This window comes from Marmota monax, unplaced genomic scaffold (genome assembly GCF_021218885.2).
Source record: "Marmota monax isolate L192 unplaced genomic scaffold, Marmota_monax_Labrador192_F-V1.1 WCK01_AAM20220418_F8-fsc00006, whole genome shotgun sequence".
In the NCBI taxonomy this organism is placed as follows: Eukaryota; Metazoa; Chordata; class Mammalia; order Rodentia; family Sciuridae; genus Marmota; species Marmota monax.
In genome coordinates, this window is record NW_026693712.1 from 20,169,284 (window position 1) to 20,192,058 (window position 22,775).

Consider the following 22,775-nt stretch of genomic DNA (forward strand, 5'->3'; position numbering starts at 1 on the left):
CGCTGCCTGAATATCCATCGCCACCTCTTCGCTTTTCACTATCCTCTCTGCAGCTGCGGCCAAAACTGGAGGGCAAAGTGTTTTCAACAGTCATGCTTCGGAGCACGTTATGAGCACGCCCTAGTTCCGAAAGCGGCAGTCGGGTAGGTTCTGGTCAGGCGGCGCGGGCGACGCCTCAGTGGAAAAGTGGCTCTCTGGGCCTCAGTGCCCAATCTCCGCCCCACCACCCCACGTGGTTGGAGGTTTCCAGAATCGCTGCCACCACCGCGCCGCGCTACTCCCGTCCAGCCGAGCGCTTCTTTGCTTCTTCCTATTCCCTAGGTCTAGCGGTCATGATAAGCGCTAGCCGAGCCGCAGCAGCCCGCCTCGTGGGCGCCGCAGCTTCCCGGGGCCCCACGGCTGCTCGCCACCAGGTAAGAAACTGTCGGGCCTTCCCGAAACGGCTCACGGTCTCAGGACCCAGTAGGGCAGGCCGCGCCCTTCAGGGTTAGGTTCTTCAAGGGAAAATCACGAGGGAAAGAAGGTAACGGACTTAAGTATTTAGCGTTGCCGGCTTAAGGCCTAGTTCTGGGCCCTCTTCCTCTGCCCTTCGGGTCCTGCTGAGTCACACTACTCGTGATCTAGTCTCTTATCCCACGAATTACGAGGTGGTGGTCCTAACAGTCTGTTCTGTGTCTGGTTGGATAGGTTTCGCCTTGGGTGAGGGATGCAGCCTGTTGGGAGGGAGCCGCTAGTATACGTTTCAATTTCACCTGAGTCGAAGGATAGGTCTTCCTTTGTGCAGAGTAGTGTGTGTAGGACCCCGGTGGTGTGGTGAATAAAGGAAGAGAAATGCCTGAAGAAATCCAAAATCAAATTTCAGCTTCAGTTTTCGTGTTTAGGAACACCTTCTGAAAATTGTACTCGTTTGTACTTCAGAAAAGTAAGGACAAGAAAGAAGGTTGTGGTTGCTCTTCATCTAAAACGAAAGTTACATCTTTGGTGAATGGGAATTGAAGCTATCCACCGAGACGTGGGTTTAATGGAAGGCTTGAAAGTAGTCCTAGGTTAGATGTTAACAAAGTAATAAAACGTCTTTTATCCAGATGGAAAGCTTCTGCCTAACCCCCCTCCCCCTTTTTTAATGGCTCTACAATATTAATACCGTGACAAGGTCAGCACAAACTTCTGAGTTACTTAGAATCGGAGTACACACACATTCAGGCTGATGCATAAAACTCTTAAAGAAATCATTAGAACAAGCCTAAGTTTAATTATGTTGTTGATGACTGATGCAACTGTTTTTTATTTTTTAGGATGGTTGGAATGGCCTTAGTCATGAGGCTTTTAGGTTTGTTTCAAGGAGAGATTATGCGTAAGTATAACTTAATTTCCTTTGACAGAGGACACATATTAGCGGTCTATTCCTTTTTTAATAACCTAGTGAGAAGCACTACTTCAACCTGCTTATTTATAATGTAGTGTACCACTATTTTGCTCCCATAACAAATATTTGTATTTCCTTCTGTTGTTTTGGAGTCCTTCTGTTGTTTTGGAGTCCAGTAATAAGGTAATAACTATGACATTGTTTTAAATGTCTTACAGATCAGAAGCAATCAAGGGCGCAGTTGTTGGTATTGATTTGGGTACTACCAACTCCTGTGTGGCAGTTATGGAGGGTAAACAAGCAAAGGTGAGCATGATAAAGAAGCTCTGGGTCACATAGAAATAGCTAGTGTCCACTCCAGAATTATGTGCTTTGGGGCTTAGATGGGAATTCTGAGGTTTGGTTTGCATTTTAAAAGCTGCTTTTGGTTTCTTAAGATTTGTGAGGTGAGAATCTTTGTGATGCTGATAATTGAATGAATTTCACTTCCCTATGGGATTGAAAAACATTCACCTGGGACAGAGGCCAGACTGGCTTGCCGTGTAATAGTGCAGCAGTTTTTTAAATATATTGAACCAAGATGAGAGGTTGCAGGCTAGAAGCAAATGGAGTCACACATGCAAGAGCTTTCTAGATAAAGGCTGTTACTCTGAAGCCTACTTAACTCTTTGTATGTAACATTTTTATTCCCTCTGGGTTGTTACCAAGATTTAGAGCACCTGAGATTCTACAGTCTTGCCTCTTCCTACATGGGCTTTAATGCGTTTCCCTCATGTCCTTGTCTGAAACACTATGTAGAGGAGTCTTTCTCCATTTGTTTAGTATGAGTAATCCTTTTTAGTGTATATTTGTGCTTCTTGGTATATATTTTACATGCCTGAAATTTGTAGCCATCACAGAAATGTAAGATTTAATTTTCTATGCCGAAGGAGAGGTTATCTTTTTCAACACTGAGTTTGAAAAACCTGATGAATAGTTTTTCTACGACTTTTTGTTATTAGTTGTGAGTTATTTCAAGTTATAGGTTTAAAGGTACCAAACTGTTAAATGCTTTCAAGAGTTGGTATTTACTGAGTTAGAATTCACAGTAGTAAAGCATGCCAGTTAATGCTGTATTTAAACTTTTGTGAAATAGTTGCTGTTAATATTCTGGTGGGCTGGAGTTGTAGCTCAGTGGTAGAGCACATGCCAAGTATGTATGAGGCACTGCGTTCAATACTCAGCACCACATAAAAATGAATTTTAAAATAAAGGTATTGTGTCCATCTACAACTTAAAAAAAAAAAAGATGCTGGTGGTTACTAGAATCTTAATTCTTATTTTGGGGACTTTAGGTGCTGGAGAATGCTGAAGGTGCCAGAACCACCCCTTCCGTTGTTGCCTTTACAGCAGATGGTGAACGGCTTGTTGGGATGCCAGCGAAGCGACAGGCTGTCACCAACCCAAACAATACATTCTATGCCACCAAGCGTCTCATTGGCCGGCGATACGATGACCCTGAAGTACAGAAAGACATGTGAGTAATAGCAAAAAACAGTTATTTGCAAGGGCCACACAGAACACTCTTAGCACTTTAAGATCCTCAAAACATCTTTCTTTAGTGGATTACATGTTGGGAGTCAAGAGAGGAATCCATGCCTCTGAAGTAGGGGTTCATCCTTTCTTACAACAGAAACTTCATTTTTGCCTTCTTGATTCAGTATTTGCTGTTTTGATCGTGCATGTGAAGGTTTATGAGATATTCCTGAACTTTGTGAATCAATGGCAGAATAAGTTAATGGCATAGGTTCTATCGTGTATTGATCAAATATATACAGATGCAGGGCAATGGGGGGGGACACTTGAGTTTGCTTTTATTTCGGGTTAAAAATACCAGACATGTAGAGTTACCCGTTTTTGTATAATTTTTTAAAAAATATTTTTAGTAGATATTCACAGTACCTATATTTTATTTTTTTGTTTTGTTTGTTTTAATGTGCTGGGGAACGAACCCAATGCCTCATGCTTGCTAGGCAAGTGCTTTACCACTGAGTCACAACCTTCGCCCCAATTTTTTTTTTTTTTAATTGGTTTGTTGAACTTTAATTGGAGTGTCAGTTCTATAGTAATCATTGGGTTTTGTGACTGTTTTTTTCCCAGTTAGGGTAATTTAAGGTTCATCCTTATCTCGTGGCTTATATCAATCTTCATTTCTTTTCATGACTAAATAATATTCTGTATAGATATATACATTTGTTTAACCATTTGTCATTTGATGGACATTTGGGTTATTTTCACTTTTGGCATCTGAATGAATGCTACCTTAAGCATTCATGTACACATTTTTATTATTTTCTAAAGATTTTCATTAAATGATGTTATGAAATTATCCTTTGTTCATGAGTCTCTTGTGGGGTGGATAGTGGACATTTGTGACATAACTTTGTTATGGTAGTTATCTCATATAATTTCTATGTGGCTTTCAGTAAAAATGTTCCCTTCAAAATTGTCCGTGCCTCCAATGGTGATGCTTGGGTTGAGGCTCATGGAAAACTGTATTCTCCAAGTCAAATTGGAGCATTTGTGTTGATGAAGATGAAAGAAACTGCAGGTGAGTGTTCACATCTGGAAAAGTTTGAATATTTTGACTTACCTGAGATTACCCTACTGTTCTGTAGCTGAGTCATGCCCTTTGTACAGAAAACCTAGGAAAGGCAAAACTCTTATTATTCACTATATCAACCTCCCTAATTTCACATTTTCCTGATACTATGTGGGCTTGCTGCTTTTGTGTTGGAGAGTTTAGCATTGAATTGAAATGCCGTAAGCTTTTGCCCCTATTAAGCTTATAACTTTTGCATTTTAAAAACTAGTGGCTGTTTTAAGTCTAAAGGTCATTGTGACTTGGTGAACCTTCACTAACATACTAGAGGTGAGATTTTTTTGAGTTTTCAGCCAGTGTCTTTAATTTTGGAGTATTTCTTAAAAGGTCTGTCTCATGTTAATTACTTGCTAAAACAGTGACCTGTTGTCTTTGGCCTTAAAAGGATGACACAGGTTGCAAGGCTATGTTAATAATTCTGTTGCTTGTGTTTTGTGGCATAATACCATGATTAAATTTATTCTGATTCTTTTCCAGAAAATTACTTGGGTCACACAGCAAAAAATGCTGTAATCACAGTCCCTGCTTATTTCAATGACTCACAGAGGCAGGTGAGATCAGTTAGCTTTCTTCTTTACAAAATGTTGCCTGGGACACAAGGTAGGGGAAAATGCTTTTATCTTTGTTTTCTCTAGGCCACTAAGGATGCTGGCCAGATATCTGGACTGAATGTGCTTCGAGTGATTAATGAACCCACAGCTGCTGCTCTGGCCTATGGTTTAGACAAATCTGAAGACAAAATGTAAGTTTGTAAATACAGTCCAGCCTGGATGCATGAAACTAAGGTCATGTAGCCATGAGATTCATTCTGAATCCTCATTGAGCTTTGTTTGTATTTAGAGTAATAATATGCTTGCTTTTCCTTCAAGTTATTTAAGATCATTCCATTATTTACTTTGGGGCCTTGGTCATTTATTTTTCTCTTGATATTCATGTTGACAATTATTTCTCCAAAACCGGGTTGAGTGCTGTCTTAACTGATACTAAAAATCGAGTTCATTTTCTCTCTGCATTTTCCATGGTTTTTTTAAATCAGGGCCTTGTGTTAATGTGTGCTCAAATGTCACTTAGGCATGTATCATGATTATACTTTAATAGCTAAGTTTAACTTCCTTTGGTTGTTGAAATTCAGTCCTTGGGATAAGTTCTGTACCATAAGGCTTTCTTTTTCTTTCTAGCATTGCTGTGTATGATTTAGGTGGTGGCACTTTTGACATTTCTATCCTGGAAATACAGAAAGGCGTGTTTGAGGTGAAATCTACCAATGGGGACACTTTCCTTGGTGGTGAAGACTTTGACCAGGCCTTGTTACGACACATTGTGAAGGAGTTCAAGAGAGAGGTTGGTTACCATTGTGGTTAATAAGTGTGAACTTGGGGAATTTGAGAATTTCTTTGTTCAGAATACTCTTGACATAGTACCTTTATTTTATTTATGTGGTGCTGAGGATCGAACCCATGCCTCACTTTTTTTTGTTTGTTTAGAGATAGGGTCTCACTAAGTTGCTTTGCATATCTCTGTTGTTCAGGCTGGCTTTGAACTCTCAATCCTCCCGTCTCAGCCTCCTGAGCAGCTGGGATTATGGTCGTTTACTATCACACCAGGCTGCTCTTGGCTTTTTTCTACAACTTTTTGCTCTTAACAACTACTGAAATAATTGTGTTTCACTTTGATGGGCAATGAACTATTCTGGTTATTGTAGCTTTAGAATGGGAATAATGTCAATCACTATATAGTATTTGAAAAGGCATTAAGGGATTCCTTCTTTGAATTAGGAGTTCTAGAGCCAGAAAGAGCTGAAAATCATTCATTTCAGTCTCCAGACTCCAGGCAGATAGATAACCGTTTAAGAATTAAGTTTTCTTCCCCACAGATTTTTACGATTAATGAAAAGTAATTTATGTTAGCTTATGAAGATACGGCTGCATTTCATGGTGTTTTGCATTGTTACTGCAACTTCAGTAGTATTTATCACCTCACTAATGGTAATATCATATCATCACTTTGTAGACAGGGGTTGATTTGACCAAAGACAATATGGCACTTCAGAGGGTTCGAGAAGCTGCTGAGAAGGCTAAATGTGAACTCTCCTCATCTGTTCAGGTAAGATGTGGGAAAAATCCTAGCAGTGTTTATGGTTGTACTTAACTTGAATTTGTTTGAATAGTATATTCTGTTTGTCCCAATGGAAGTGTAATCTCGTTACAGTTTTTTGGTTCGTAAAACCTTTGCCATGAACAAAGGAGCAGTGCAGTCATCTAGGTTTTTATTTTAGTTTAGTTTTTGATAGACCTTTATTTATTTATACGTGGTGCTGAGATTTGAACCCAGTGCCTCACACATGCCAGGCAAATGCGTTAACCACTGAGCCACAGCCTCAGCCCCTCATCTGGATGCGCTGAAATTTTTTAGCCACCAAAATAAGAGGTGGTATGTACAAATGACAGATCATACATTTATTTACCTTTAAATTATTTTAGGGCTGGGGATGTAGCTCAGTGGTAGAGCACTTCTCGAGCATGTACAAAGCCCCAAATTTGATTTCCTTTCTCCGCTCCCAAAATTGATTTTTTGTGTGTGCCACAGTGGAACCCAAGGCAGGTGCTCTACCACTGAGTGGTTCTCAGCCTAATACATTGATTTAAAAAGCTAGCCTAGCAATGTGCAGAATTAGAATCACTAGCCTGAAAAAACTGCTCTTTTCACTTAAAATTGAGTACATGTCCTTGTGAATCTTTTAAGAGTCTAATTGCCTCTCATTTAATAATTCGGATTATCAGACTAGAAAATGCTGTGAAAGAAACCTGGTTCAAGTCTGAGGCATATGCACCTGTGTTTTTCCCTCTGAGCATCAAATTTGCTCAGCATCTGTTTAAGATGTCAGCACATTTGGCTTTAGTTTTGAGAGGTGAAACTTAATTTTGCCTTTACTCTCATGTTGGATCTGGGTTCAGACCCACCAAGGTGGAAGTCCTGTAATCTATTTCTGAGTTCTTCGGTGACATCAGGAAAAGCAGAGCAGTGACTAGTTGATCATCCATAGGGAAAAGTTATTTATGATACTATCCTGTTGATAAAGTGATTGTTGCTCATTAACCTGGATTCTCTGGCGATTGAACCCAAGGCACATACATGTTCTACCACCAAGGTAATCTGTAGCCCCCCAGATCTGGATTTTTTTTCCCCTCTACTGGGTAGTGAATCTAGGAGCGCTTAACCACTGAGCCACATCCCCAGCCCTTTTTTCTCTTATTTAGCAACAGGGTCTCACTGAGTTGCTAAGGGCCTCTCTGAGTTGCTGAAGCTGACTTTAAACTCAAAATCCTCCTGCCTCAGCTTCCTGAGCTACTGGGATTAGAGGCATATACCACCACACTTGGCCTAAATCTGGATTTTTTAAGTGGTTTGTATGGAGTAACAAAGTTGTGTACAGTCATTCTAAATGTTGTTTCATTTCTGCTTCAGGTAGTATGGCAGAACTTCACAATGTGGTGGTTAGAGATAGGGTTAAAGTATTTGTCACTAAACTGCCAGCTAATGCTTCCCAGGACACTTTGAAGGGCAGAGTGCTCGAAGAGACTGGTTTTAATGTGACTATCCCATTGATAGTTGATATTATATATTAGTAAATGTCAAACCAGAAATGATATAAAATAGAAGTTTTGTGTGATGGTTTTAGGGGCTGGGGGTGTTGTTGCTAAGTGCTCCATCACTTGCTGGCATGCACAAGGCCCTGTGCTTGATCATGCACTGAGAAAAGCAAAAGAGTGATGGTTCTCCAGGCAAACTGCTGGGGTTCCTTATTTTATCAATTAAATGCATGATCTTGCATGAATTATTTATCTTAATCTCTTGGATAATACTAGTACTTTTGCTGTTAGAATTGGTTTCAGTAATAAAAGTATTATTGTTGGGTATGGAGGTGCATGCCTACAATCCCAGTGACTTCTTAGAAGATCAACAGTGTTTTGGTTTTTTTGTTGTTGTTTTTTTTTTGTTTGTTGTTTTTTTGGTACCAGGGATTGAACTCAGGGACACTTAACCACTGAGCCACCTCCCAGCCCTATTTTATGTTTTATGCCTCACGTTGGCTGAGATTGAGGCTGGCTAACTCCTGCCTCGGCCTTCCGAACCACTGGGATTACAGGCATGCACCACCACACCTTGTAGGAATTTTGTTCTTGAGGGTCCATTCTGGGACACTTCAGAAAACTGTGGGGGGCGGGGGCTGGGAATTGAACTCAGGGCCTTGTGCATGTGAGGCAAGGACTCTACCAACTGAGCAATATCCCCAGCCCTAGAAAATTCTTAGTAACACATTATAAGATCCCATGTTTCATTTGGGATTTATAAAATACTGGATGTTACACAATGGGACTACTCACTGCTCCGCATTAATGTAATGGCAGTATAAGTCAATTCTTGTAATCTCTCTAATAAGTGTATTTCTGCAGCTTTATTAACATATATAAACTTTCTGGAATGTATAAAGCTCAGGTTATTTGAGTGCAAACTTAAGGCATATGTACAAAGAATATTTTTAAAACTTGGTTTAAAAAAATGTGTGCCAGGCACAGTGGCACGTATCCATAATCATAGCTACTTGGGAGGCTGAGGCCAGGAGGATTGCAATTTTGAGGCCAGCCTGGGCAACTTGTCTAAAAATTTTAAAAAGGGCTGTGGGCAATGTAGTTCAGTGACAGTGTCTCTAGGTTCACTGTCTAGTATTACAAAGAGGGGGCAAAAAAAAAAAAAAAAACCTAAAACAGTAGTGTGGTTTTAAATGTTAAGTGGCAGAACAATTCTTTCTTCTGAATGGGGATTTCCTTGTCCACTCCATTCTTAGTTGTCAATATATATATAGACCTTATTAAGAAGGATTTTGAAATGTTTGTGTCTAGAAAGATAAGTTGTAGTTACTGCCTTTGGTTAATCAATTAAAGTGGGTTTGACCCCCTTTTATGGCATTTCAAGTTTTGTGTCCCCTTACTGAGTATTAAACTTAACTGCAATTGGTCTATTTTTTAAATTAAAGCTTTATAGATATAGATAGTAGTAGGGCTCATCCCAACAAACTCAAATGCATGGAGTTCTATTTCAGTTCATGATTCCCCACCCTTTCCCTTCCCATCCTCCTCCTCTCACATTCTCCTTTGTAGTTTTGACTTCCCTTTGCTCATTTTTATTAATTTATATTTGATTGGTTTTTTTCTACGTACACATAAAGGTGAGGTTCCCTGTCATGTGTTCATATATGCACATAATGTGATTTTGGGGGATTACCAGGGATTGAACCAGGGGTACTTAACCACTGAGCAACACCCCTAGCCCATTTTTTATTTTGAAAGGGTCTTGCTTAGAGCCTTGATAAGTTGCTGAGGCTGATCTGAATTTGCAATCCTCTTGCCTTGGCCTCCCAAGCCACTGCACCTGGCTGTTTTCTAAGAGTTCATTCTGCATTGCTTTCCCTTAGCCATCCTATCATTTCCTCCCCATTTCCTATATTTTAACTCTAGCTTCTACATAAAACAATAAACTTTCTAACATGCAATTTAAACTAATTTTGTTTGCAGACTGACATCAATTTGCCGTATCTTACAATGGATGCTTCTGGACCCAAGCATTTGAATATGAAGCTGACCCGGGCTCAATTTGAAGGGATTGTCACTGATTTAATCAAGAGGACCATTGCTCCATGTCAAAAAGCTATGCAGGATGCAGAAGTCAGCAAAAGTGACATAGGAGAAGTGATTCTTGTTGGTGGTATGACTAGAATGCCCAAGGTGTGAACCCATGGAATTCTTGGCTTGGAGAAAAGGGGGGCCAGCATGTAAACTGCCAGGGTGACTTAAGAGGGATGTGATTGTGTCCTCACTAGAGACTTTTTGGCTTTTTTAGTTAAAGGGAAGCAGAATGTCTTTGAGAACTGTCCCATGGAGTTGCTGTTATCACTGAAGTTTTATCCCCATCTCGTATTTATTTATTTGGTACTAGGGATTGAACCCAGGGGTGCTTAACCACTGAAACACATTCACTTTTTTATATTTTATTTAGAGACAAAGTCTCCCTGAGTTCTGAGGCTGACTTTGAACTAGTGATCCTCCTGGCTCAGTCTCCCAAGCCTCTGAGATTAAGGCATGCACCACCATACCTGGCAGGATATATGTCTTTACAGTTTAGTGCCTAGTGTTTGATAGTCTGAATTAGAATTATTCTGGGTTCTGAATTAGTGATCTTTGGTATTTTCTTAGTTTTTCTGTTGAAGTATTTGGGCTCAGGAAAAGAGCACAAAATTAATGGTGGGGGGTTCTGGGACAAGAGGAGTCCTGAATTTTAACAACTTATTCATGGTCCTATTCTAGTTGTACTGATTAGTCCTAATAAACCGAAGAATGTGCCCCATGTTAGCAACAGTTTTATTATGTTGCTTCCATTATTTGGTCTTCAGTTAATAGGACTTGGATGACAAAATTTTAAGTCCCCTTGCCTTAACACCATCTGTTTAAAATGATTTCATTAATGTGCAGGAAACGAGATAATAAATATTAGGGATATTTAGTAATAAAGGATATCAAATATAAAAGGGCAGTGAGTGAGAAACTCTGGTTAAAGAATGCATTAACAAGAATTCAACTATGAAATAATTTTAGTAGAATTCTGTCTTTAGATCTGATTGGCTTAATTGGAGAACACGATATTCAGGTTTTCATTACCTACCAAATTAAGTTTGTGTTTTAATTGGAGAATATTGTGTTGTCCACTTGAGTTCTCCATCTTAAGTTTTCTGTCTCACTCTTATCGGACAATTACCCTAAATATTGGCTGGCATTTTTCTTCTTAATGCTCAGGTTCAGCAAACTGTGCAAGATCTTTTTGGCCGAGCCCCAAGTAAAGCTGTTAATCCTGATGAAGCTGTGGCCATTGGAGCTGCCATTCAAGGAGGTGTATTGGCTGGTGATGTCACAGATGTACTGCTCCTGGATGTCACGCCTTTGTCTCTGGGCATTGAGACTCTGGGAGGTGTCTTTACCAAACTTATTAATAGAAACACCACTATTCCAACCAAGAAGAGTCAGGTAAGAGCTCTCCTTCTCTTTGCCTCATCACAGAAGTATTATCTCTCTATATTTCTGAAAAACTGCAGCTATTGCTGCATTTGTGCAATGATGTTTTTGTCAACACATCATTCTGAAGGAAAAAGTATGTGATGACATCCTATGACTGAGCACATAATAACATCTGGTTTTTGTCTTTAACACCTTCTGTGCTAATGCTATATCTATAAGGAGAGTGTTTTAATTAGATTGTCAACCTGTGATGCACTGTTCCCCAGGTGTTTTCTACTGCTGCTGATGGACAGACTCAAGTGGAAATTAAAGTGTGTCAAGGTGAGAGAGAGATGGCTGGAGACAACAAACTTCTTGGACAGTTTACTTTGGTAGGTATTGAAAAATCTGAAAATTGTGTTCTCCAATTGCTTCATTCTAAAGTTAGATAGTACTCCAGATCCTATAAACTGCTGACATACATAGGATGAATTCTGCAATCCATGCCTTTGGTGTTTATCAGAGCCTTAGAAATTTCATCAAGTACTTTATAAAATGTTTCTTCTAATCATGTAAGAGTCATTTGATGATGTTACTGGCTTTCGATCAGTATTGCTTGTTGTTCTTAATGATATGAACTACAGTGGAGAGGTTTCCTATCATTCACCATGTCCCCAGATAAATATAGCCATTATAGTTATTCACTGTAAATCTAACTAAACTTCACAAATATAAAGCCCTGTTGATTTCAAGCAGCAATGAAGCTACCACCCTCACTTTTATAAACTCATGGTTTTGTGCACTGTGTGAAGGTATCACTTGTTCCTTCCAGGAAGCAAATAATTTGTTTACCTAATGATCATATAGTTGTGACAATAGGAGCACTGGACCTCCTGTTAAAGGATCTTACTCTGAGTATTGCTTACTTTAGATTGGAATTCCCCCTGCCCCTCGTGGAGTCCCTCAGATTGAAGTTACCTTTGATATTGATGCCAATGGGATCGTACATGTTTCTGCAAAAGACAAGGGCACTGGACGTGAGCAGCAGAGTAAGTCCTTATCAGTTAAGTGTAAGATGAGGGACCTCTGTTGGGAATTAGATCCTGTTTTCTTCTCTGTCCTGAGGGCAGAATGAGTCTTCTTTACAAGTATAATGTTTTTCAGGGAATGGGGGCAAATAGGTAAGCAGTGAGCCCCCTGGTGAATTTTAAGTAGGAAAAAGTAAACCAGTTGACCTTGGCCAGAGGAAGAACGGGTATGTAATTTTACCAAAGAGCTAATAGATGTTTTTTCTTACAGTTGTAATCCAGTCCTCTGGTGGATTAAGTAAAGATGATATTGAAAATATGGTTAAAAATGCAGAGAAGTATGCTGAAGAAGACCGGCGAAAGAAGGTAATTGCTTTTGTTTGTCTTGGTTTTTTTTTTTTTTTTTTTTTTTTTTTTTTTTTTAATGTTGGTAGATGGGCACAGTACCTTTATTCATTTCAATTTTATTTGATGTTGAGGATCAAACCCAGTACCTCACAAATGCTAGGCAAGTATTCCACCACTGAGCTACAACCCCAGCCCATCTTCTTGGCTTCTTAATTTTAGTAAAGCTGACACATGGAAGTAGAGTTGAACATTTGGCTGAATTCTTTTACCACTATCTTCACCTTTGCTTATTACTCAGATCTCTTTTGCTTTCATATAGGGTCTTTTTATGGTCCCAAACTCTTGGGCTCAAATAATGTCCCACTTAGCTACCTGAGTAGCTGGGATATAGGTATGCATGACAACACCCTTGCTTGAAATGTTTTTTCTTAGTCTTCTATCAGAAGTCTTATGAAAAGAGTCTAGCTCAAACCTCTCTCAGAGTTTTGATTGGAAAAACATTTGTATTAAACTTTTCATTTCTCTAAGGAACGAGTTGAAGCAGTTAACATGGCTGAAGGAATCATTCATGACACAGAAACCAAGATGGAAGAATTCAAGGACCAATTACCTGCTGATGAGGTAAACTGTTCTCAAACAATTGAAGAGATTGGGGGAATTATCACCACTGAGTGAAGTTTGTTTTTCTGTGTATCATGATATAAGTAATCAGTTTTTTAAGTGTTCTGAATATTACTGCAACACATAATGGGACAGAAGACCTGAGAAAATGAAAATTTTTGTCTTTTTTTAAGTGCAACAAACTTAAAGAAGAGATATCCAAAATGAGGGAGCTCCTGGCTCGAAAAGACAGTGAAACGGGAGAAAACATCAGGCAGGCAGCATCCTCCCTTCAGCAGGCATCATTAAAGCTCTTTGAAATGGCATACAAAAAGGTACAAGGGCTGACGGGTATTTTGATCCTGATTACTTTTCTTGTAACTTTTTTAAATTACTGTTACTGGTGTTCTTCTCTCCATGTCATTTATGGAATTGAGAATAGGATTTTAAAACATCTCCTGCCATCTTGATTCTATTTAGGGAATGATGATAGTGTCAAAGGAATCGGGAAAGCACTAGTGTAGGGGATGGAACAGGAGTGCACGGGATGAGACTCCTTTGTTTTGGTGTTGAAGTATTAGCTTAATATTCTGAATGGGTATCAAATGTTTTCTTAACAGATGGCATCTGAGAGAGAAGGCTCTGGAAGTTCTGGCACTGGGGAACAAAAGGAAGATCAAAAGGAGGAGAAACAGTAATAGTACATTGGAGCCAAAAAGACCACATTCTATATGAAGCTTAGGAGTGAAGGCACTTCCTGAGCAGAAATGGGCAACCTTCAGTCTTTACTGTATTTTTGCAGTATTCAATATATAATTTCCTTGATATGTAAATTTAGTGACCATTAGCTGATGAACATTTAATGGGCAATAATTCTATGCAGTACAAAGTTCACAATGTTCTCTCCCTGGCCTGTTAATTTTCAGCTGCATGTGAAAGGGTTAGGGGTAGACGATTTACTAATCATTATAAAGACTTCCTGTTGGTTTGTGCTAAAGTGGCAATATTTTCAAGGTGTGAAACTATATCAAACACAATAAAGGAGATGTACCATAATAACCTGGAATGAGACCATAATGAGGATGAAGATCCTAGTTGGTCAAGAGCACTGCTGTAATAGCCGATGTGTACTCGGGGTCCTTCGGCTGAGGCCTTGAAGCACAAGAGAGCTAGCTGTGCTAAGGTTGTAGTAGGTGGGACAGAGGAAGCTGGTCAGTGGAAAACTAAGCTATTTATGTTAGGTAGCTTAAAATAAGGTAGTTCTTAAATCCCTAATGTTCCTAAGGCATACTTTTCTAGCTACCCTCTGGCCCATCTGGCACCTACCTACATCCTTGAGATTGTTCTTTCTGATCCATTCTGGATTTTTAAAAAAATAAATATGAAAAATATCTTGATTTCTTGTTTTTATGGTGTGAGCTGCAGTTTAGCTTCAGGACTATGACATGTCACACTTTCCATATTTTCCAAGGAAGAAAACGGGATTTTCTAGCACTGGGTAAAGAGACGAACAAATCCAAAGATTCAGAAGGATTGGTATAAAAAGTCACAGGCAAATTTTAGATGTCTATTACAAAAACCAGGTCTTTTTATTCAGGTTGCTGTCAGCTTAGAAATGTATACAACCAAGCCTGGCTTACTTGAAGAAACTGATATATAGTAGTCATAAGATGTATTTTGAGTGATTTCAAAAATAAGGAACCCAGATTCTTGATCTGTTTGTGCTTTCCCATCCTCAGTGTATTGGCTTGTCCCAAATTTCGATGTCACATGCCAATGACTTAAGTGATATTGTTCGAATGTCTCATTAAGTAGAATTATTTCCCATGTCTCTGAACATACTTCTCTTTGAATTTCATGGATACTTAAGTAAACTTATACCATGTAACATAGCTCCTTTATAATTTAATGGTATTTAGAAATGTAGGGTTCTGTTGGGGGAGGTGTATTTTGGATAGGGGTCTCACTAAATTGCTAAGAGCCTCAGCGTCTTGTGATTACAGGCATGTACCACCATGCCTATCAGAAATTTCCATTTTTAAGGTCAATACAAGAAATCAGTTCAATGCCCTACTGTGGAGGAAGTGAGTGATTTCTACATTGTATAACTAGAAAATTCACTTGTCTACTTCGTAACACCCATGTGAAAATTATTAGGATTTGTGTGAGTTGATACTCAGGTTTTCAGCCACATGAACACTTGATAGGGACCTACAATGATTCTGTCATAAAAGATGGTTTGTTATGTTGGAAGATGCTTTTCTGATTGACCTCTGCTGTGTTCAGATCAGTATGGTAGCTAAACTGTTCTCTAAGATTTCCAAGTACCCTGACTGATCATTAATAGCATGTTTTAATCAAGGTTTACCCTTGAGACTGAAGCATGCCCTGAACAGAATCTGGGTTCTACTGGAAAGGGTACTTGAGTAGATGTCTATAGCTATTGTCTTAAGGTGCCCAGTGGGAGAAATAAAACACATTGAACTGTAATTCAGTTCTCTCTCAATCTAAGCTGTAATAGCATAAAAAATTTCATTAGGATTTCCCAGAGATATAAACTCATAGGATATTATATAGTCTGAGGCTCACTATAAGAAATTTGCTTATAATTAAAGTTGCTCAAACCAAAACCTGCAGTCATCAAATCTTACCAAAGTATGTAAAGAATTACCATCTCTACTATTTTTATTGTAAATTACCTTGGATTACCCTGAGTTTTGACCAGTCTATCCACTTAAACCATTGCTATATTGGTACATTGGTATTTTCTCACAGCAGTGAGATGGCACTCCCCTTCTCTAAGCTCTTCCCAAGGCCTACAGGCTTCACATCATGTGGCCCCTCATTACCACTTTACTCCTTTCTCCCAAATTTTATCTTCTGGCTTTTATCCCTTGATGGAACAGTCTCAACATTTCCATTTGACTCACCTATCACTTTTTTTTTTTGAGAAAGAGAAATATAAAAATAGCCCCCCCTTCTCAAGTTTGTCATTTCCTATTCCTACTCTCCTCTTAGCATTTTTTACTATTCAATTTGTCCTTTCCCCACCTAAAATGTAAGCTACATTAACACCAAAAATTGTTCATTGACAATGTATCTGCACCCAGAATAATTCCTAGCACATAAACACTAAAATATTTCAAAATACCTCTACTGTCCAAAATTCAGAGTGGCTTTACATTTCCATTTTAGAAATTAAAGCCTTTTGGTTATTGATTTATAAATTACATCCTTGTCTGCCAAACTCACAATGGGGGGGGGGAGCTTATACCAAATTTAATTGATAATGTGCTGTGGATCAAATTTTTGCGTTCATGTATGCTTCTCTCCATCTCCAGGCCAAGATAAAAGGTGAATTTGGGTTCATTTTAAATTGGGGTCTTCCACATTGCCCAGGCTATTATAATTTTATGAGCCCAGGTAATCCTTTCCCAGCCTCTGTAGTTGGAACTACAGGCATGTGTCACCATGGCCAACAAGATGAAAAGGCTCATCTCAAACTTGCAAGTCTCCTTTCTCAGCCTCCCAAATAGCTAAGGTTACACTTTAGCTGGGATTATTGGTGTGTGCCATTCTTTTTAAGTACCAAGGTTTGAACCCAGGGGGCCCTTAACCCCTGAGCCACATCTCCAGCATTTTTCCTTGAGACAGGGTCTCACCAAATTTCTTAGGGACTCACTAAGTTGCTGAGGCTGGCTGTGAACTTGCAATCTTTCTGCCTCAGCCTCCTGAGCCATTGGGATTAAAAGTTTGCACCACCCTGCTCAGCCATATTATTTTCCCAAGAATGTATGAAATTAAAAAAAAAAAATCAACTGAGGTAAATGGCATACATTTTTTTTTTTTTAAGATCATACAAGGGAAGTCTGCATGGCTCATGAATGCACAAATGCCAGTTATGAGAGACTGAGGCTACAAGGTCTGTCTTTTTTCCTCTCTTGCCTGCTGCCCTTCTGTTTGGATTATGCAGCAATGCTTCCCCCGCCCCCATTTGGTGACACTGGGGATTGAACCCAGGACCTCATGATAGAAAAACACTATATACCTGAGCTAAACCCAGAGCACTTTTAAAAATTTAGAACAGGGTTTCACTAAATTGCCCAGGCTGGCCTCAAACTTGTAATACTCCTGCTTCAACCTCTCTAGTAGCCAGGATTACATCACCACACTTGGTATCAGCAAGGTGGCTCTTGATTCTGGGATTTCTCCACATTGCAGAATTGAACCAATATATTCATAATATATTACCCAGTCAGTATTGTAATAGCAGCACAAAGTGGACTGAGATAGGATTGCCATTTATTCTGGTCATTCCCATTCTGTGTGCTATCCAGAAAAACCTTGGGCCATGTATTTGGTTTTAATTTTCCAGGATATAGCCCCCCGCAAATTGCTGGGATTACAGGTGTGTGCCACTGCATCTTGCTGGGACTTAGTGAAGTTGTAAGTGCCTTAGAGATAACCAAATCCACAGATACTTTTCAAACTATTTTTTTCCACTCTACCACTGAGTATACCCCAGCCTCAATACAGAACTCTGGGGCTGGGGTCATAGCTCAGTGGTGGAGCACTTGTCTTGCATGGTGAGGCCGTGGGTTCGATCCTCATCACCACATAAAAATAAATAATAAAGGTATTGTGTCAACTACAAATAAATAAATAAATAAATAAGGTATTGTGTCAACTACAACTAAAAAAACTTAATAAAGGTTTTGTGTCCACCTACAAGTGAAAAAATATTTAAAAATTCTAAAAATATATAGAACTCTCTGGACAGGCATGGTGGTGCACGCCTGTAATCCCAGCAGCTCATGAGGGTGAGGCAGGAGGATGGAGTTCAAAGCCAGCTTCAGCAACGTTGAGGCGTTAAGCAACTCAGTGGTATCTCTAAATAAAATACAAAATAGGGCTGGGAGGGCGTTGGGGTTGTGGCTCAGTGATAGAGTGCTCACCTAGCACATGAAAGGCACTGGGTTCAAACCTCAGCACCACGTGAAAAAAAATGAAATAAAGATATTATGTCCATCTACAACTAAGAAATATTTTTAAAAAATAGGGCTGGGGATGTGGCTCTGTGATTGAGTGCCCCTGAGTTCAATCCCCAGTACCCCTCCCCTCAAAAAAATCTCTGATCAGGGGCAGAACAGACAGACATATAACTATTAAGACACCCAAGGAAAATGTTGTTCATTTAATTTATATTAATGAAGAAATACAAATTCCATTTTTCTACACTCAACACAGAACACTTCTTTGGTCATGGTCAAATGGTGGGTTTTTTCCACACCAAGCACTTCAACTTTCTGCACACGAGCTGGGTATCCTATGATTCACTTTTAACTTCTGATATTATCAACCTGGAATTTGAATCAAATCCCACAAGTTAATGGCTCTGCCTCATAAGATTATCCCCACTTCTGATGCCAATCACAAGTTCCAGATTGTGACCTATTTTTGACTAAGTGACTATAAAATCAGGGATCTTTTAACCCTCCTTGCGTTTGGTAATTTGCTGTGGTGGTGGAACAGAGAATTCAGGGAAACTTTATTTCAATTTAGCCATTCATTATAAAGGATATTACAACAGATGCACATGGACAGCCAAATGAAGAAGTACACAAGAGTTGGTTCATGAGCGTCCTCTGAGTGCAGGAATTTCTATTCCTGTAGAGTTGGAGTACAGAATCTTCCTAGTTCAAGGATTTATTCACCAACCCAGAAACTCATCAAATCTGGGGCAGAAAATAAAGTTATGAGACTAAGATAAAGCAAATCCAAAGTATAATTCCTGGAGATTTGTTTATCCTGGTAGAAAGACGGAGTCTGTAGAATGGGTATGTAGGATCTTTCATCCTGCTAAGAGGCTGATGTGTTAACAACTGTTAGGAATTTAGAGCCTTTCAGAATTACAATTTAAAGTATTGGGTCTTTATATACCCTAGCTGTGGTATACGATGAAGTTTTCAGTTCCAGTGACAACTCTTGAATCCTTGGAATTTTCTGAGTTTCTTTTGTTGTTCATATGAGCCTCTTCAGATGGCCGCAGTTTATACTGAGTTTAAGCACTTAGGAGAGGGGCCCAAAGGAAACCTCTGGAGGGGCCGATCACGAGAAAGACCAGCTGGTTAGAGGGCTGGAACTTTCAGCCAATGCAAAGACCTCTGGGAAGAAAGGAGAGATTCTAGAGATGTGAGGGTCAGGGAGTAGGAGTAATAGGGATTGAACCCAGGGTTACTCTTACTGAGCTACATCCCCAGCCCTTTTTAAGACTGGGTCTTGCTAAGTGGCCCAGGCTGGCCTTGAATTTGCAGTCCTCCTGCCTCAGTATCCTGAGTAGCTGAGATTACAGATGTGCTGCAATATACCCAGATAAGTTCTATATAATCTATAGTAAGTTTTATAAAAACTCTTGAACAAGATTTGATAATCAAGAACAACTCCTTCATTATTCAGAGAATCAGAGGTTATATATTCTACTCTTACCATGTAGCAGTTTGAAAAATCAGCATCACTCTGACATCACAAGTTTCCTTCTCAACCCTAAATGATCATAGTTCCATTTTATTTTTTTTAATATTTTTTTTTTAGTTCCACATAGTACCTTATTTTAATGTGGTGCTGAGGACTGAACCCAGGGCCTTGCACATGCTAGGCAAGTGCTCTACCACTGAGCCACAACCCCAGCAGCCCCCATCATTCCATTTAAAAGCCTTTACTTACTAGCTTCCCACTCCATTCCTTCCCAAATTCTCTCTATCAGAGCCTTTGCCTCTAATGCATTGATATCCAAGTTTAAATGCAGAGATGGTGAATTTGCAGCAATAAGGCAAATGAGCTTTTGGGGATACAGTTGAACTGCCTGGAGCTGCAATATTGAAACACATTTCAAGAATTCAAAGGTTAGCCAGACACGGTGGTGCACACCTATAATCCCAGCAGCTCGCAAGGCTGAGGCAGGAGGATCACAAGTTCAAAGCCAGCCTCAGCAATGTAAGGTGCTAAACAACTCAGTGAGACCCTGTTTCTAAATAAAATACAAAATAGGGCTGGGGATGTGGCTCAGTGGCCAAGCATCCCCAAGTTCAATCCCCAGTAACCGGCCCCCCCAAAATATTCAAAGGTTGACAAATACCAATTCCACCTGAGATGTGACCAGATGAAACCATGAGCTGGTCTAAAAAGCTTGGAAAGTATTCAAAGGAACCTAAAGACACAATATAAACATAACAAAAGGAAGGCAAAGCAAGGAAACCTAATATAGAAAATAGAAAGTAGGGTAAGGGAAATGAAATAGAGAAAAGCTTGGGACACAGTAGACCCTAGTCAGTAAACAGTATATTTAAGAAGACCTTACTGGGGCGGGGGTTGTGGCTCAGTGGCAGAGCGCTTGCCTAGTATGTGTGAGGCACTGGGCTTGATTCTCAGCATCACATGTAAATAAATAAAATAAAGGTCCACAGACAACTAAAAAAAAAAAATAAGACCTTACTGCCAAGCACAGTGAATAACAGGCAGAGCTGGAGTACAATGTTAAACAATGAGACACAACATACTAGAAATTAAAACAGAACCTAAAGAGATGCTTTTAGGGGGAAAGAAAACTTGCCCCATAGAAGTCTGTGTTCCCACCCTATGGAGAGATAGGTAATCAGATCATTGATATTATGCACTGAATAATGAATATGGAGCTGGGAAAGCACAAACTAGCTGAGTGACTGAGTGACCTTTTCACCTTTCTTTACCTCAATTTTCCCATGCATGAAATGGGGTGACACTCCCATTTCCAAAGTGTAGACAAAGTTGAGAAAACATGCCAAAAGTATTTAAAGCCCAAATAAACGCAACTGCATGACTGACATCACTACTTAAACATCTTATAAGCAATCTCAAACTTAGCAGTAGTTATTTTGTGGTGCTGCGGATTGAACCACAGTCTCATACATGCTAGGAGAATGCTCTGGCGCTGAGCTGCAAGCCAGGCTCCAACCATTGTAAACTTAATAGAGCTAAGATGAAATTCTCAATTATCCCGGAGCAAAACCTGTTCTTCCTGTTTCCTACCTCAGTAAATGTCATAATTTCAGTACTCTATGGGAACCTTTCTTCCTTTCTTATCCAGGCCATATATGGGTCCAATCCATACAGATTAACCTCATATATACCGTATCGTTATTCATTCACTTCCATCTGCACTGCCGCCACCCTCTTCTAAGCTACAGTCATCTTTCACATCGTACTGAAGCGACCAAAAGGGTCTATAGGTTTCTACTTTTGCCCTCTCCAATCCAAGCAAGGGCTCTAAAGTCTTTAAAATATTTAGAGAAAAAAGCCAAACAGCTTAAAAAGCCACTACGTGACCCCTTCCCCTGCTGCTTCCTCAAACCACACTCCCCAACCCATGCTCCAGCACTGGTTAATTTTGTAGTTCCTCAGATGTGCTATGCGCCTCGCTAACCAACTTCTATTCATCTTTTACGCCTCATTTCAGAGTTGGATCTCCCATCATCCACACTCAGAGCCTTAAGTACAATTTATCTGTACAATTAGATTATTACACCAAGATATTAGAAGCCGGGCGCGGTGGCGCACACCTGTAATCCCATAGACTCAGGAGGCTGAGACAGGAGGATTTGCGAGTTCAAAGCCAGCCTCAGCAACTTGGCGAGCCACTTAGCAACTCAGCGAGACCCTGCCTCTAAATGAAATACAAAAAAGGGCTGGGACTGTGGTCCAGTAGTTGAGCACCCCTGGATTCAATCCCCGGTACCACCACCACCACCCCCCGCCAAAAAAACCCGAAAACGATTATAAACCAAACTAGACAGTAAATTCCAACAGGGTAGGCACTGTTACCTGTCTGATGCACTCCTGTATCCTCAGGAAAACAGAATGTAGCACACGGTCTGGGTTCAAATATTTGAATGAACCTGAGATGAGAGGGACCAAATGGCCAACTAAAAAAATTTAGCTCAAATAGAAAAAAGTTCTAATATATACAGCTACCAATTTTGCTCCAGACCAAACATACATGGAGTCAAGACTAGACAGCTCAGACCAAACTATATACATGGAGTCAAGATACCGCACTCGTGCTTTCTTAAACCTCACACAATTCCAAGTCCAGAGTGAACCCATACAGAGCGACAAGGAACGTGCCTCCTTCGCCTCTGTGGATGAGGGTCCCCGACCAGCTAGTTCAGGCTCCTGATCCGGGCTCACTGGCCAGGATTCTGAACACTAGTCCTCGAAGCAGTGACGCACACAGGCCCAAACACTTCGTCAGCGAAGTCGCTTAGCCCGAGACGTTCCTTTGAGCCTTCTGAAGCAACACTGGACGTGCGCGTCGAGCCCCAAGCTCCTCTCTGGTGTCGCAAAGCTTCAGGTGCCTACCCTGTTCACTCAAGAAAAAGCAAAAGACGACAACCCCCGTGCCTCGCCCTTTAAGAGCCGCCCCCATTGGAGCCTGGCGAAGCTCTAAGCAAATCGTCGCGAGAGCCGCTGGCTTCCGCCCGCTTCCTACTCTCTGCATGCCGGGACGGAAGAAACGCGGTACTTCCCGCCCCCTGCTTCTACCTCACAAGGCAGTGCGGCCGCAGCTGCAACCAATCACCAGGCCCGTTGTAGGCCGCGGCACAAAGGGCCAATGGAAAGTCGCGGCGCGCGCAGAGCTTCTCTTCATCAGAACCAGCCCCCTCCCTTCCGCCCGCCGCCTTCCACTCCGCCCCTGGCGGAGGAAGTGATAT

The 22,775-nt window shown here is 40.3% G+C and overlaps 1 protein-coding gene, 1 long non-coding RNA gene and 1 other non-coding gene across 3 annotated transcripts; 2 read left to right on the plus strand and 1 right to left on the minus strand.

The window, feature by feature from the left end:
• The first annotated feature begins 229 nt into the window (after positions 1 to 229).
• Positions 230 to 14,426, plus strand: Hspa9 (heat shock protein family A (Hsp70) member 9). The gene is made up of 17 exons (XM_046460262.2): positions 230 to 413; positions 1,296 to 1,354; positions 1,585 to 1,672; positions 2,701 to 2,882; positions 3,832 to 3,956; positions 4,485 to 4,558; positions 4,643 to 4,749; positions 5,186 to 5,348; positions 6,018 to 6,110; positions 9,581 to 9,790; positions 10,856 to 11,083; positions 11,341 to 11,445; positions 11,985 to 12,102; positions 12,353 to 12,447; positions 12,958 to 13,050; positions 13,224 to 13,364; positions 13,650 to 14,426. Exons 1-17 carry the CDS (start codon positions 333 to 335, stop codon positions 13,725 to 13,727), a joined length of 2,040 nt encoding a protein of 679 aa, XP_046316218.1. The 5' UTR covers positions 230 to 332; the 3' UTR covers positions 13,728 to 14,426.
• Positions 11,166 to 11,237, plus strand: LOC124103796 (small nucleolar RNA SNORD63). The gene has a single exon (XR_006855278.1). It is a non-coding gene; the product is annotated as a small nucleolar RNA SNORD63 (small nucleolar RNA).
• Positions 14,427 to 18,560: 4,134 nt separating the features above from the next.
• LOC124103581 (uncharacterized) lies at positions 18,561 to 22,764 on the minus strand. Its single transcript, XR_006855221.2, has 2 exons — positions 21,886 to 22,764; positions 18,561 to 19,193 (listed from the first exon to the last, which is right to left on the minus strand). It is a non-coding gene; the product is annotated as an uncharacterized LOC124103581 (long non-coding RNA).
• Positions 22,765 to 22,775: the final 11 nt, after the last annotated feature.